Source organism: Sorex fumeus, unplaced genomic scaffold, assembly GCF_029834395.1.
Source record: "Sorex fumeus unplaced genomic scaffold, SorFum_2.1 ptg000041l, whole genome shotgun sequence".
In the NCBI taxonomy this organism is placed as follows: domain Eukaryota; kingdom Metazoa; phylum Chordata; class Mammalia; order Eulipotyphla; family Soricidae; genus Sorex; species Sorex fumeus.
Window position 1 is genome coordinate 3,551,187 of NW_026606098.1, and position 14,735 is coordinate 3,565,921.

The 14,735-nt window shown below is 51.7% G+C and overlaps 1 protein-coding gene across 2 annotated transcripts in view; it reads right to left on the reverse strand.

The window, feature by feature from the left end:
- DSCAM (DS cell adhesion molecule) overlaps positions 1 to 14,735 on the reverse strand; it is a 647,956-nt gene that overhangs the window by 36,617 nt on the left and 596,604 nt on the right. The window contains exons 23-27 of one of the 2 annotated variants that reach the window (XM_056119325.1): positions 13,813 to 13,976; positions 11,898 to 11,996; positions 7,174 to 7,362; positions 5,538 to 5,828; positions 2,010 to 2,186 (exon numbers count right to left, since the gene is read on the reverse strand). In XM_056119325.1, the coding sequence (XP_055975300.1) occupies positions 2,010 to 2,186; positions 5,538 to 5,828; positions 7,174 to 7,362; positions 11,898 to 11,996; positions 13,813 to 13,976 (920 nt within the window). Of the gene's footprint in view, positions 1 to 2,009; positions 2,187 to 5,537; positions 5,829 to 7,173; positions 7,363 to 11,897; positions 11,997 to 13,812; positions 13,981 to 14,735 lie in introns of those variants that run through there. The other variant, XM_056119326.1, reaches the window with a different exon arrangement.

Consider the following 14,735-nt stretch of genomic DNA (forward strand, 5'->3'; position numbering starts at 1 on the left):
ATGGGCACTTGTAGATAGAACATGACACAGCTCATGCAGAGGGAACTTCTCAGCCCCCCTGGGTATCATGAACCACTGTCCACACAGGCTTCCTCAGGGGGGCCGCCTTCCTCCCACCCCTCAGCCCCTCAGCATGTGCTGGTGATGTTCCTGGGCTCGCTCTGTTGCCCCAGTGCAAATGCATGAGGCATGGTGGGAGGCTACATGAGCGTGAGTCTCACTGTATCTGAGTATGAGGGTTTCAGCATGGGTGCATCTGAGTCAGTGAGTTTGAGGATGTGTTTGCGTGAGTATCTGAATGTGTAAGTGTGGATGCGCGTTTAGGTGTGAATGAGTATCTGAATATGGATCTGCGTGTGTTGGATGTGAGTAGCTGACTTGTGTGAGTGTGAATGTGTCTCCGAGTGTCTAAGTATCAGGGTGTGAGTGTGTAAGTATGAAAGTATGTGTGTATCTCAGTGTGTGCATTTTGAGTATGTAAGTATTTGGGTGTGTGAGTATGTGTGTATGAGTATCTGATATGTATCTGAGTGTGTGTGAATGGTTGGGTGTGAGTGTATATATCTGAGTGTGTGTATATGACTGTATATCTAAGTGTGAGTATGTGAGTGTGTGGCTGTAAGCATGAGTGTGAAACTGAGGGTACATGCATGTAAGTAGAGAGTACCTGTGTGTGTGTGTGTGTACATACACCCTGTAGTGGAGAGACACCATCTCGTCCAGGGTACCGTCCGTGCACTGAGTGGCCAGGATGGGTTCTGCTCCCCTCCGCCCTGAGCTAAGCAGTTGGAAAATAAGTGGCAGGTCACTCCTGGCTATTCTTAACTCTCAAAGGAGATTGGGGTCTTTCTTGACAGTGTTTGGGGTATTCCTTAGCGGTGTTTGAGGTCTTTCCATGGAAGTTTGGTGATATTAATGTGACCCAAAGTCTGCATGGGAGCTGAATTCTTGTTGATGCCAATGAGTCTGGTCAACTGGGTTGTAAATATGTTATTTTAATTAAAGACTCCATCTCGAAGAACCTATCAAGGTGGTGAAGTCAGGAATTCCTGTACCTACAGAAGAGCCCTTTGTGGTGTCACTGAGATATTTTAGAGGGAAGTACCACCATACTACCCCCACTGCAACTGGGAGTTGTGTTTGGCTTGTTTTTTTTTTCAGGCTTTGGGTCACATCCAGCAGTGCTCAAGGAGTACTCATGGTGAGGATTGGAGGACTGTATGGATGCTGGGGATGGACCCAGGGCAGCCTGGGCCATGTAAGCCCCATGCCCATTTCCCACCGTCTCTCTAGCCCTGCCCTGAGGACTCTTTTCAATGTTCCTGGCCTCAGTCCATGTGCCCTCATAGGACTACAGGACAGCAGGCACGTAAGTCTCACTCAGAGGGGCTTGGCCAGGGAGGCCTGGGCACACCTGCCCCATGCAGGCTGCATGTGGGGAGGACTCTGTCCCTTAACTGAAGCACCAGAGCAAACCAGGGCCAGTGTCCAGGCTGCAAGTAACCTGGCACCAGCAGCACAGCGCCAGACACGTGAACGATAAGACCAGCTCCCGGGGTGTCTCTGCTCCTCACTGCATCCGCAGAATCCTAGACAGCCCTGGGTCTAGTTCGACTCTGCTAACGCTCTCCCAGGTGCTCAGCCCTCCAGTGCCTCTTCCCGGCAAGAACACCCTCGTCCTTCTCAGAGCAAACCACACCAGACTTTCCAAAGGCAGCCCCAATTATGGCCTCGCTGGCATAGGGGGCCCATCCCTGGGAGTGGGGTCCGGAAGCAGGTGTCAACACGAGGGTCCACCTGCAGTCATGGAGGGCACAGAGCCTGGGAACAGGCTGGTCTGCAGTCCTTTAGCACCGACCCAAAGTCACCTTTGTAGGTTTTGCCCTGAGTCCGACAGTCTTGTTGCAGAAATCTCTCATGGGGGAGCAGGTAGGGGGGACAGGCGCGGGGACAAGGTGTTCCCTATGGCTGAGTCTTCGCCCTGCAACTAGACACATGCACGCACTCACCTCTCAGCCTCTTGAGCCTCTGCTCCCGCCGCCGCCTCCGCACCACCAGCAGGAGCACGAGCAGCAGCAGGATGCCCACCAGGATACAGGAGATGGTCACCAGCATCTTAAGCCCCTCGTTGGTCGTCAGCCCCTCTTCACTCTGCACCACCGACTTGATGAGCGGAGGGATGGTACCTGCAGGCAGGGTGGCATGGTCACATGGGTGGCTGTGAGGGAGGCGAAGCTGAAGGCTTGGGGATGAGGGTTCCCAAAGTCATGTCTGGGACCCAGGGGTGTCCAGGGGAGGACACTTTACTCGGTCCTGGTAGGTCACTGGACCTGCTCACTCCCCTCACCCTCAACTCACTCCCTCATACCGGCACTGCCCACTCTTAGGTTCATAGCGGACGGGCAGGGAGATGCCCGGGCTGAGGACTGAGGGAGGCGACTTGTATGGACGTCCTGGCATCATGGACAGAGGTCACTGGTGAGCAGGGTAGGCAGAGCAAAGATGGAATAATAGGTCTGAGAACTGGACAGTAGTTTCTGCAGGAGATGGCCCAGGGTGCATGGTCTTTTTCTGGGTGGGGGGGGGGGGGAGTCATACCCAGCGATGCTCAGGAGTTGCTCCTAGCTCATGCACTCAGGAATTACTCCTAGTGGTACTTGGGGATGCTGGGAATTGAACCCGGGTTGGCCGCGTGCAAGGCAAACACCCTACGCACTGTGCTATCACTTGAGCCCAGGATGCAAGGTGCAGGTTCAAGAGCAGATCTACCTGAAAATATCCAGGCTATAGTCCAGCACCTACAACTCGTCAAAGAGGAACCACAGAGGCCTTTGACTCAGCTTCTCCAGGATCAGGCATAGTGAATATTCCAGAAAAAAAAATGGGTCATTTTGAATTTTTTTTGTTTTTTGGGGGGAGGGTCACACCTGGCGATGCATAGGGATTACTCCTGGTTTTGCACTCAGGAATCACCCCTGGCGGTGCTCAAGGGACCATATGGGATGCTGGGTATCGAACCCAGGTTGGCTGCGTGCAAGGCAAACGCCCTACCCGCTGTGCTATAGTTCCAGCCCCTCATTTTGAATGTTAAGACAAAAATCTAAGGAGACTAGATTCTTTACTCTTTAAGACATTTATTAATTTTATTTTGGTTTTGAGACCGCATCTGGTATACCAGGGGCCACTGCTGACTCGGTGCTCTGGGATCCTCCTGGCGGTGCTGGGGGACCCTGGGGTGTAGAGGTGGAGGCAGGGGACCAGATGCTGTGTGGTTGGCTGTCCCGGCCCTTTGCGGTATCCGTGAGACCTAATTTGCCCCTCCTGGCATCTTTGCAGAAGCCGAATGCAGCTCAGCCCACAGGGACGCAGACCTTGAGAGTCTCCTTAGAGGGGCATGTGACAAACACCCCTTCATGGATTTCTATGGAAGGTGAGGAACAGGAAGCTGTACATTTGGAACTCCGTGCAAAAATAATGCAACTTCCTGTGGAGCAAAGACCAGGCTCTCCTGCCTGAGTGGGCAGAGCAGGAAGGGGAGAACCTCGGGCCTCCTGCTCTCTGTCAAGCACACAGTGTGAGGGGCTGGGCCCCAGATCTAGCGATGCTTAGGGGTTCCCCCAGGGTGTATTGGGGGTGTCTGCAGAGACAGCGGGAGGGAAAGTGAGAGCGAGGGTCCAAGACAGCTGGGGTGGGGGAAGAGCTGGCGCTAAGGGCAGAGACGCAGGGGCCTAATTGCCACTATTTGTTTTTCCTCCCAATAAAAAATAAAAATCTCTCCAGGCAGATGTGACACAGAGATATTAAAGCCATAGATCCGTGAAATTGGCTTCCCAAAAATCCATCATCTTTTTTTTCTCCTCCCCAGGGAAAATGTAACTCAAGAGTCTCATTTCTTAGGGTGACGCCATCACTTCCGACTTCAGAAAAGTGCCTCCAGCTCACTGGACTTGGGTGATCGACTCTGAAATCCTGTCCCAAGTGGGCAGGCTGCGTGGGAAGCCTGTGGGGCCCCCTGGAAGCGAGAGAGACCGTCTGGACTCTGCAGATGAGCAGTCGCAAAGGAAATCCTGAGCTACAGACTAGCGGTGCTTGGAGCCTGGGCATGATTCTCCAAGCCCTGAACCCAAGGCAAGAAACGGATGCTCTGACCTTCCCCTCTTGGGCTCGGAGGAAGCCTGTGGCCCAGGGCCAGTGTCAGGCGCGGGTCCTTCCTTCCAAGAGGGCTGGCCCAGGTGGCGAGTGCCCGCAGGGGCGTTGGACTGGGGTCCTGCTCTCTGCAGAGCCTCGGGCTGATGGAAGCATCTTTGAGAACAGCCCCAGGACCTTGCTACTTTCCCTGAAATGCTGGGTGCCCCTGGGTGCTGTGCAGAAAGAACCCAGGAAGGAGCTTTTGGGGAGGGAGGAGTGGAGGGGTGTCCACCTGCTTCAGGGCAGAAAGAAGTGGCTCTTGTTCAGGGCCCATGTCCAGGAGGAGCGTGGGGCCCCTGGGTTCCTGCACCCGCTTGTCTTAGTGGGGTAGAACTGTCCCCATAGAACACTCCAGAGGAGAGCTGATCCTGCAGGCCCCTGAGGCACACAATGAATGAGGTTATGCCCGTATGACAACTCTCATGAGCAAACATTGGCCCTGCCAACACCTGCCCAGGGAAGGAACACACACCTGCTAGGCACATGCCCTGTGAGAAGAAAGGACCCCACATTACAGCTGTCGAAAGAGGGGCAGAAATCTACCTCACTTACCTGGACAACCAGACACTAGGAAGCACCCCTTTTGGTTTGCCCACGCTCATGCAAAGTAGACGTGTGAGAACACATGTAGGCACATATGTGTATGCGCTGCATGTGTGTGTGCACATATATGTTTACTATGTTTGGGTTCCAAGTTCTCTGTGTGTAGAGTGAAAGCTCTGTGGGTATTTATGCCTGTGTTTGCATGTGATGACGTGTACACCATGGAAATGTGTATGCAAATCTGCATTTATGGGTGCACGCATTGTGTTTGTCTGTGCATGTATGTGTGGAAAGCAGGATACATGGAGGTGTTGTCAGAGTTCAGACAAGCCTGCATGTGCTAGCTGTTATGCATGACTATACATGTGTGCACGCATGTCTTGCAATTGTCACATGCCTCTGTTCATGTGTTTGCAATAATACCCGACAGCATTCCTTTCTCTGTACTCCTCGTTCTGCTCAGAGACTGGCACAAACTCTGGTACTGTGGGGGAAAATGCTTTTACAGGGATCAAGAAAGAAATCTGTGGTGTGGATTGGGATGGTGGGGGCTCGGGGCAGGGGGGCACAAAGCTATGTTGGTTCCCAGGCGTTCACCAAGGCCAGAAAGAATTTCAGGGGGGCACACGCTCACCCTACACATGCCTGAGGTTCCGACTCTGACTTCCTGATAAGATTCCTCAGTGCTGGAGCACCACCCTGCAGGGAAGGGGCTGTCGGCCCCCATCCCGACACGGGGACCATGGGCTCTGGTCGCGCCATGCCTTGGGACAGGGGTGACCCAGGAGGGGGCAGGGAGTGCTTACTGCCATCATAGTTGAGTGTGGCGAAGTTGGCCTGCTTCTCGGCGCAGCCGGCGCTGTTGCAGGCCCGCATCTGCAGCTCGTACCAGGTGGCCTCCTGCAGGTCGTACAGGATGTAGGACTTGGACAGGGAGGTGCGCTGGGCCGTGGTCCAGACTGTGGTGCCAAAGGGCCTGTACTCGAGTGTGAAGGAGGTGATGGGGCAGCCGCCATCGTTCCAGCCAATGAGGTTGAGCCGCACGCGGGTGGTGTTGATGCTAGCGAACAGTTCCTGCTCCTTGGAGAACTGGGGCTCTGCCGGGGAGGTGGGGGGGTGCAGGGTCAGAGAGGGCCCCCAGCTGCCAGCCCACTGGGGGAAGCTCGCAGGGGTCAGAGCAGGTCCAGGCTGCCACCCCCTGGGGGGAGCGCTCAGGCCTGGGCACAGGGTGGTGACTGTGACCCCTCCCTAGGGGAACTTAGCGACCAGTAGACTCTCGGGCCATGGTGAAGAGAGGAGTGGGAGGGGTGAGGGGAGGTGAGGAGTGTGTTTCTCTCCATGCACTGTGGATGCCATGAAGGACCCTGCTGTGTTTCCTCTAGGTTTCGCTCCTGGTTCAGACCCACCAGCGCTGAGTGCTGACCCATTTCCACGGCTGGAAGGACCTTTCTCAGAGCAGGGGGGAGTTGGGCCTGGCCCCAGGTACCCCTTGCATCATCAAATGCTTCCCACTGGAGTCAGAAAGATTTTTGCAGAAATGAGTCTGGTCCCCTCGGAACCCTCACTGAGCATCACCCAAGCCTAAAGTTCAGTCTCCCATTTCTTTCTTTTCTTTTTTTTTCTGTTTTGCTTTTTGGGTCACTCCCGGCAGTGATCAGGGGTTATTCCTGGCTCTGCACGCAGGAATTATTCCTAGAGGTGTTTGGGGGACCATATGGGATGCAAAGAATCGAACCCAGGCCGGCTGCGTGCAAGACAAATGCCCTACCCGCTGTGTTATCACTCTGGCCCTTTTATGTATTTGTTTTTCTTTTCTTTCTTTTTTTTTTCAGTCTCCCTTTTCCCACTCTCCTGTCATCCAGGATGCCCCACTAAGGAGGAGCCAGAGGTGAAGCCCACCCATGGCCTTATCATCACCTGCCCACGCTCATGTCCACCTCTGGTCTCCCATTACAAATGTCACCCATGGAACGGCATTTTCTTGGGGACGATACTTCCAACAAAAAATCCCACTCCCATGAAAGAGTGACAATTCATCCCGATCTCCATGTGAACATCAGGGCAATGAGGACAAGTGACCATTCTAGATAGAAGGGGCGAGAGCCAGGTCCTGACTGGGCCAAGCCGGTGTGAAGGCAAACACCCCCGCTCCTGACCACATGGCCCTCGGGGACTCTAAGGTCTGAAACTCTGGTGGGAAAGCCCTTGGTTTGCAAATGGACGTACTTCTTTATCACTGAAAGTCAAGACATTACCAAAAGAACCAGAGGGCAGCCAGGACCTGCCCAGCTCCCCCCACAATCACCGCTGGGTTTGTCTCAGAAATCACCAAGTTCAGCTGCACCAGCAAACCGCTAACACCCACGCCTGCCCATCCTTTGGGGTGACACTTCCCCTCTTGGAGACTGAGAACAGGGAGCTCCGAGGGGCAGACCCGCTCACCTTTCCCCAGCGTTTTGGCCTCGATGATCTCGCTGATGCGCCCGGGGCCCACCCCGTTCTGTGCCGTCAGGGTGAACTTGTACCAGGTGCCACACTTGAGGTTCTCCAGGCGGTAGGAGCGCTCGCTGGGGCTGATGGGGAAGCTGCCCCACTGCTCACTGTTGTCCTCCGAGTACTGCAGGATGTAGCCTGGGGAAGCAAGGGACGGTCCAGGCCATGGGGGAAGCAAAGGATGGTCCAGGCCATGCGAGTAGCCCACAGCCCCAAGTGAGGCACTGTTCACGTTCTGTACAGCGTGAGCGTTCTAAGAAGGGGCTGCTCGAGAACAGATGACTGGTTAAAGAAACTTTGGTATATCTACACAATGGAATACTATGCAGCTGTTAGAAAAGAGGAAACCATGAAATTTGCATATCAGTGGATCAACATGGAGAGTGAAATGAGTCAGAAAGAGAGGGACAGACATAGAAGGGCTGCACTCATTTTGTGGGATATAAAATAACATAATACGAGACTGACACCCAAGGACAGTAGAGATAAGGTTAAGGAGGATCACTTCACAGCTTGGAAACTGATCTCATGTGCTGGGGGAAAGGGCAGGTGGGATGGAGAAGAGACACTAAGTAAATGATGGTTGGAGGGATGGCTCGAGATGGGAGATGCGTGCTGAAAGTAGACTATGGACCAAACATGATGTCTGCTTAGTGCCTGTATTGCAAACCATAACACCCAAAAGGAGAGAGAAAGAGGGAACGTGCCTGCCATGGAGGCAGGGAGTGGAAATGGGTGGGTCTGGTGGGATGGACATTGGGAACATTGGTGGTGGAGAATGGGTACTGGTGGAGGGATGGGTTCTTGAGCATTATTTGATTGAAATGTAATCACGAAAATCTGTAACTGAATCTCACAGTGATTCATTAAAATTTCTTTAAAATGCGAAGAAGAAGAAGAAGAAGAAGAAGAAGAAGAAGAAGAAGAAGAAGAAGAAGAAGAAGAAGAAGAAGAAGAAGAAGAAGCAGCTCATCTTCCCAAGAACATTTGTACTCTAGGATAACAGCTTGGATTCCAGGAAATTTCCCCCGTGGCTGAATGAAACCGCAAGAACTGGTATAAAATAATGATGACTGACTGTGAGGAAGGCAAACCACAGGCAATGGTGATATATTCTGGTGACAGGGAGGCTTTGTGAGTCCACAATAAAACCACCTCCTATACCCCCTTCCCAAAATTCATGGAGAAAGAACAGAAAATCTGCCCTTGAGAACCCACTTGTCCCAATCCTTAAAAACAGGTGTGGTGTCAAGCAGAGTTATGTTTTTTTGTTGTTGTTGTTGTTGTTTTCAAATTATCACCATATTGTTTTCCTGGTTGATGGCCACACCCAGAGGTGCTCAGGGGCTAAACCTAGTGCCCCCTAGTGGTGCTCAGGGGACAGTGTATGGCACTAGGGGCCAAGCACCTTAACCTCTGCGTGAGCTCTCTGGCCTTTAAAGCAGAGAGAGATTTGTAAGCGAACTAAACCCCTTGACCAGGGCAAAGCCATCAACAAAGCCAAAGTGCCCAGCCCTGATGCCCATACACTTGAGGATGGATCATGGTCATGGACTGGGCCCCAGGGAGTGACCATGGCTCAGCGGCCATTCTCACTTTTGTTCCCCCTTGCCTCTGTCCTCCTTCTCCCGGCAACTAGCTGCTTCTGGAACACTCTTTCCAGGTCCAGCACTGCCCTGGCCCTTCTCCCAGGCCCTCCAGGAAACCCTCCCAGACAGTTAACTTGGAAACTTTAACTCCATCACTACATGAGCTTCACCTCATCGTCTCCTCGTGTGGATGAAGGGCTTGCAGGCAGTTAGCTGAGCATCCCGAGGCCCCCAAGATAAGATTCCAACCCAGAGCCCATGTGTTCACCTCCCAGGTTGGACCCCCCTCGGGGTAACCATGCTGCTTCCTGCTTCTCCTGGGCCCCTTTCCAGAGCATACACGTGCTGCCCACTCAGCGCAGCTCAATGTCTCTGTCTGGGCAGACTTCTGCACAGGCCCCAGAATCTCCTTCCATGGCGAACACAGTTAAAAACATCCCTGCCCTGAGCCAATGCTCCTCACCCCTAACTGGTGCCACTGAGTGACCCCAGCCTCTCACCTGAGTGACCTCAGCCTCTCACCTGGTTGACCCCTCAACTGGGTCCTCTGCCCGGGGTCCAACAGGGCTCCATCTTCTCTCCCTCTCCTCTGGCCTCTGCGGCTCTGGCCTCTGCGGCTCCTTCTTCCTGAGCTGGGCCTCCTCTTCTGTTCCCCTGGGTTGTACCCATGCACCCCTCCCTCAAAGCTGCCAGGCGGGCTGGGGGACATGCACACTCAGCCTCCATGCTCACATTCTGGCTCCACTCGGTTCTCTCAGAGCGAGGATGCTCCGGGCAGTGACACGTCTGCCATCTGCCATCTGTCTCTATCCAGCAAGCGTTTCTAATCTGGATAATGGGAACACCCACGCTCATGGTTTGGTCACCACTGCGTTTCAGGGTCCCCGTTAACTTGGAAACTTTATCTCCATCACTACATGAGCTTTACCTCCCAGACCGTCTGCCCTGATGGTTTCATCTGTAGGCAACCAAAAGGCTTGTTCTAGGGGTCCAGGTCCCCTTGGACCCTTCCCCTCATGCCCCATTTCTTCCCTCAGTTTCTCTAAGTGTCCTAGGACCTTCAGCCACGTGACCGGAGGAGGCTGGTGCATCTCCTTCTTCTTCTGGCTTTCACCCCGGCCCTTGCCATCCATGGCTCTGCCCAGCTGTCCAAGATGACTCGGGAAAGTCACTCTGCTGTGATGATTGTGACCATGACAATCTGTGCAATTTGCCTGCAGCTGGGTCCTCGCTCCCACGTGGCAACGACTTTGCTCATCTATTAATGACTCCCTGTGCATGTCACAAGGCAGCCGTTACGAAGCTTTCCCACGCTCCTCAAGCCCACAGTGCATCCTCACCCCTAATCATCCGACTATTTTTAAAAAATAATCTCACCTTCTCCTTTTCCTGAGAAAAGGGAAGATCCTCCCCACACCCGGTGGAGTGCTAATAAATATTTAACAACCGGCTCTTGGGGGAAAGAGAGCACTTGGAGTGGGAGCCAATACGACTTTGCGGTGTGTAAACATTCCCAGCTGGGGGTCCCCGAGCATCAGGCTATGAAGAACCGTAATCAGGTGCTCCTATGAGCCGGAATGCTGGAGGGGTCCAGCACACCACTGGCTTCCTCTTAAAACATCCAGGGATTTCCAGCTCCATCTTCTCCCTGCCCCTTCAGGAGTCTGTCCTCGGCCTTAGGAAGCTCAAGTCTACCAGTCAGGGCTCCCCTGAGAACACCCTTCCTCACTCAGCCTGATGCTCACATTCCTCAAGTCCCTTCCGTGGGCTTCCTCAGTTTCCTAGTTAACCTGTGCTCAGGGCAATGCCCTCCCCATCCCACAGAGCTAGGACAATCTCCCCTCCTCACTTAGTACCAGCTTCCTGAATTCCTTTCCCCAAAGCTCCATGCACACAGCTGGCTTCCCGTCCAGACTTCAGGTTCTCCACCTGATGGTCCTCTATAGGCCAAAAGATCCTGTTGGCTACTTCATTGAGTGGCTACTTAATGCCTCTCCTGGGAACCAATGATGCACATGGCAGGGCCAACACAGGAAAGAAGCAGTGTGTGGACGCTGGGACAGAGAGAGACCTTGGCTAACATGTATGTCACTCAGATGGGTTGGACAAGAATTTTGTGAATGGGACTCCTCAGGTGGATGACTTGAGTTTCAAGGCAATAAAAACATATGTGTGGCACTCACTATTTGCCTCCTGGTGCCATCTTAGCATGCCAGCAGCCCTGGCCCAGAGACTCCCAATTGAATTCCAAAATGTATTAGTGCCATATAGAGATATCTCTGGAACCCAACCATTTACAATCTAGAAATTTACATTTACATTGTGGCCATTAGAGTTCTCATGATATTCAAAATGAGTAATGAAAAATAAATTATCTAGCATCTGCCCCTGGCAGGTAGGCTTAAATAGTGGTGGGAAAATTTGAGCAAAATATAATGCCCAAAATTAGAGAGAGAATATTGGGGAAACTGTCTGCCAAGGAGGCAGGGTGAGGACTAGGATGGAGAGGGGCGGGACGCTGGGGACATCAGTGGTGGAAAATGTGCACTGGTGGAGGGATGGGTGTTCCATCTTTGTACGACTGAATCTCAAGCATGAAAGCTTTGTAACTCTATCTCACGATGATACAATAAAATAAAAAAGTAATGTGGAGTTCATGCCCAATTCAATCAGCTTAATCAATGGCTGAACAAATAGCAGTACTCCAACATTCACGGTCACGGTCCTCCCCTTGTTCATCGATTTGCTCGAGTGGGCCCAGTAACGTCTCCATCATGAAACTTGTTGTTACTGTGTTTGGCATATCGAATATGTCACGGGTAGCTTGCCAGGCTCTGCCGTGTGGGCGAGATACTCTCGGCAGCTTGCCGGGCTCTCCAAGAGGGGCGGAGGAATCGAACTCGGATAGCACTCCAACATTATTAAAAAAAAATTAGACACGTGGCTTATTGTTGTGAAAATGGAATAATTACAGGCTGTGCTTTTGGAGACCTACAGGAACGCACATGATTGGGTGGAGGTGTGGCACTTAGCAGTGTGTGGATAATCACAATCAGCTGCTGTGGATGACCGGATCCACCTTACCTCGGATGGAGCTGCCGCCATTGTCTCCGGGGAGCCAAGAGAGAGTGATGGAGGAGGAAGTGGTTTTGGACACGGTGAGCCGGGGTTGATCTGGTGGGACTGAATAGGAAACAGTTTTTAGAAAACAAGAATCAGTTTTTCTCATCTCTAGTCTCCTCTAACAGTCATTTACCAAATCATTTCCAACAGCCATTTATTAAATAAGTGTTTTAGGTTGCCAAAATATGCAATTCACTTCTGTCAAAATGTCTATTTAGTTGATATCCTGGGCTAAAGAGATAGAAGGGAGTGAATCTATTATTTAAAGACAATTCAACTCCATTCCTACTTGGATTTCTTGCTAACTCATTTCCTCACAGATTCTCATTTCCTCACAGATTCCTTAGATTTATGAGTTGTTCATCACTCACTGAAATCTCTTTAAATGCGCTAAGGATATCTGCATTATTCTATGCTGCAATTTAGCTGTGATTTAGAGGAGAAAGTCAAATGGCAATCCTTAGCTCTTTTCTCCCAGGATGTGAATGTGTCAGAGGAAGAGGGGCGAGAGGGAAAATGAGCTGCAACATTCCTTTTTTTTTTTCTTTTTGGGTCACACCCGGCAATGCACAGGGATTACTCCTGGTTCTGTACTCAGAAATTACTCCTGTTGGTGCTCAGGGGACCATATGGGATGCTGGGAATCGAACCTGGGTCAGCTGCGTGAAGGCAAACGCCCTACCCGCAGTACTATTGCTTCAGCCCCGAACATTCCTGTTTTTTGAGCTCCTCCCTCAAGATGCAACATGCGGACACACACACACACATACACACACACACAACCACACACACAACCACACACACATATGCTGCTCCTGGATTTCAAGGTGGGCCCTAAGCAGCCCACACACTTGAACATCTATACCAGGGCTGCAGAATGCACACTCCTAACCAATGGGTCTCCGTGTTATTGGGGATCATCTCTAAGGATAAACAGACACACTGAGGCAACTGAGAATCAGAGTCCAAGTGGGAGAGAAAGCATCCCTGAAAACACTGTTCTCTGTTCCCAAGAGAAGAACCCAGAGACCAGGAAGATGGGCCCAGACATAGAGCAGTGTGCTCAGAAAGGCCCAGTCATTCATTCTCACCCCAGCCATTTACTTGAAATTCCAGATCAGTTTTTTTGGTTATTTTTTAAAAAAGAGAGAATATTATCCTCCCTGGGCACAATCCTGATTTTCGTTTTCCTGCTGTGGCTTCTCAGTGCAGGAGCACTGCTAGGCAGAGAAGCATGCATTCTGTTTTCCCACTAATAATCGAGCACTGGGTTCATACCGGGTCCCCCCAAGGACCACTAACACGGACATTCTGGGTTTGCCACGGTCATCAAACTTGGGTCGGCCATGTTGGCTGCGTGCAAGGCAAACGCCCTACCACATATTTTATTATGTGCAGTACTGAGCACATACTTGCCCAAGGATTATAGCTCTCTGCTTAGAGTTCCTGTAAATGGCCTTTTTAAAAAAAAATTTTTATTCATTGTGTGCGATCATGGGATCCAGCTTTCGTCTTGGTGTTTTCTACCTCCTACACACATCTTATAAATCGTGTCACTGGTGAAAGCTATTCAGAATAACATTTTCAGAGTCGCACACATCCAGGGAAGGGATTCTGTGTACACACCCAAACACTCTGTGTTCTCTTGGGATTAAAGATGCTTTGTATTATTGTGTAGCCCTATTTTTTTCCAAACAGACATATATTCTTTTAAAATAGAAACAGCTCTTCGTAAAGATGGATTTTTACTTGGTTTTACTCTTCACCCCTGGTCACACATACAGAGCTTAGTAGTTCTGGAGCCCGGATTCCGTACAGAGCACTGGAGCCCCGGTTCCGTGACAGAACATCGGGGCCCGGGGCCTGGGTTCTGTACCTTGCACTTGTAAATTCAGGATGATCTCGTCAGAGCCCCAGTTGTTGTTCGCAATGCAGCTGTAGTAGCCCGAGTCCTCGGCCTTCACGGTCCGGATGACGAAGCTCCCGTTGCTGAAGATGCTCCGTCTCCCATCAATCATCACCAGGCTGGGGGTCCCGTTACTGCCTCACAGGAAGAAAAGGGCACAGATTAAAGAGATTACAATCCCCATTGGCTGAGCTTGGCAGAAACCATCGAGACTCGACAACCACAGGTTAGGCATAGAAGAACTAAGTGATGGTTAATGGGGTCAAAACTCATCCAAGCCTGAACTTTGTGAAAAAAACAACAACAAAACCCCCAGCCACAGAACTTGTTTGTTCTCTGTTTCTCTGTGTGAGGGTTGGCGGGTGGGGACAGGGCCTGGAGACGACCCCCCCAGACACAGTCAGCAGGAAGGGCGCTATCTCCGAGGTGGGGGTGGGGTGAATGGACCTCTGAAGCCTCCTCATCAACACAGTGAGAGTGGGAGCGTGTCCCCTGGCTCCCTAGGGTCAGCCCACATCCAGAAGGCTTGACCTTGGGTCTGTGGATGGTGCTCTGAGGCTAAGTGATGCAGAAATGAGATGCTGAGTCCAGACATAGATTAAGACCCGAGTTTCAAGCGTTTCTGGCTTTTGTTGGGCAAGAGCAACTCTCAGGAATCCATGTTGTGAGGGCAAAACCAATGCCATGACAAGCTGCAACTAACATTAAGTCTCAGCTAGGCCTCAGTTTCTGTTTCCTGGAAGCAGAACTTGCAGTTGCTGGTAGACCCTCCAGTTGAGTAATATGCCAAGATAAGGAATTGGGCAGTTGGGTCTGGCTGGTCATGAGGGGGTCACCGTTCCCTCCTTAGAAACTGTTGCTAACCATTGTCCAATTGCTGACCACCATTGTAA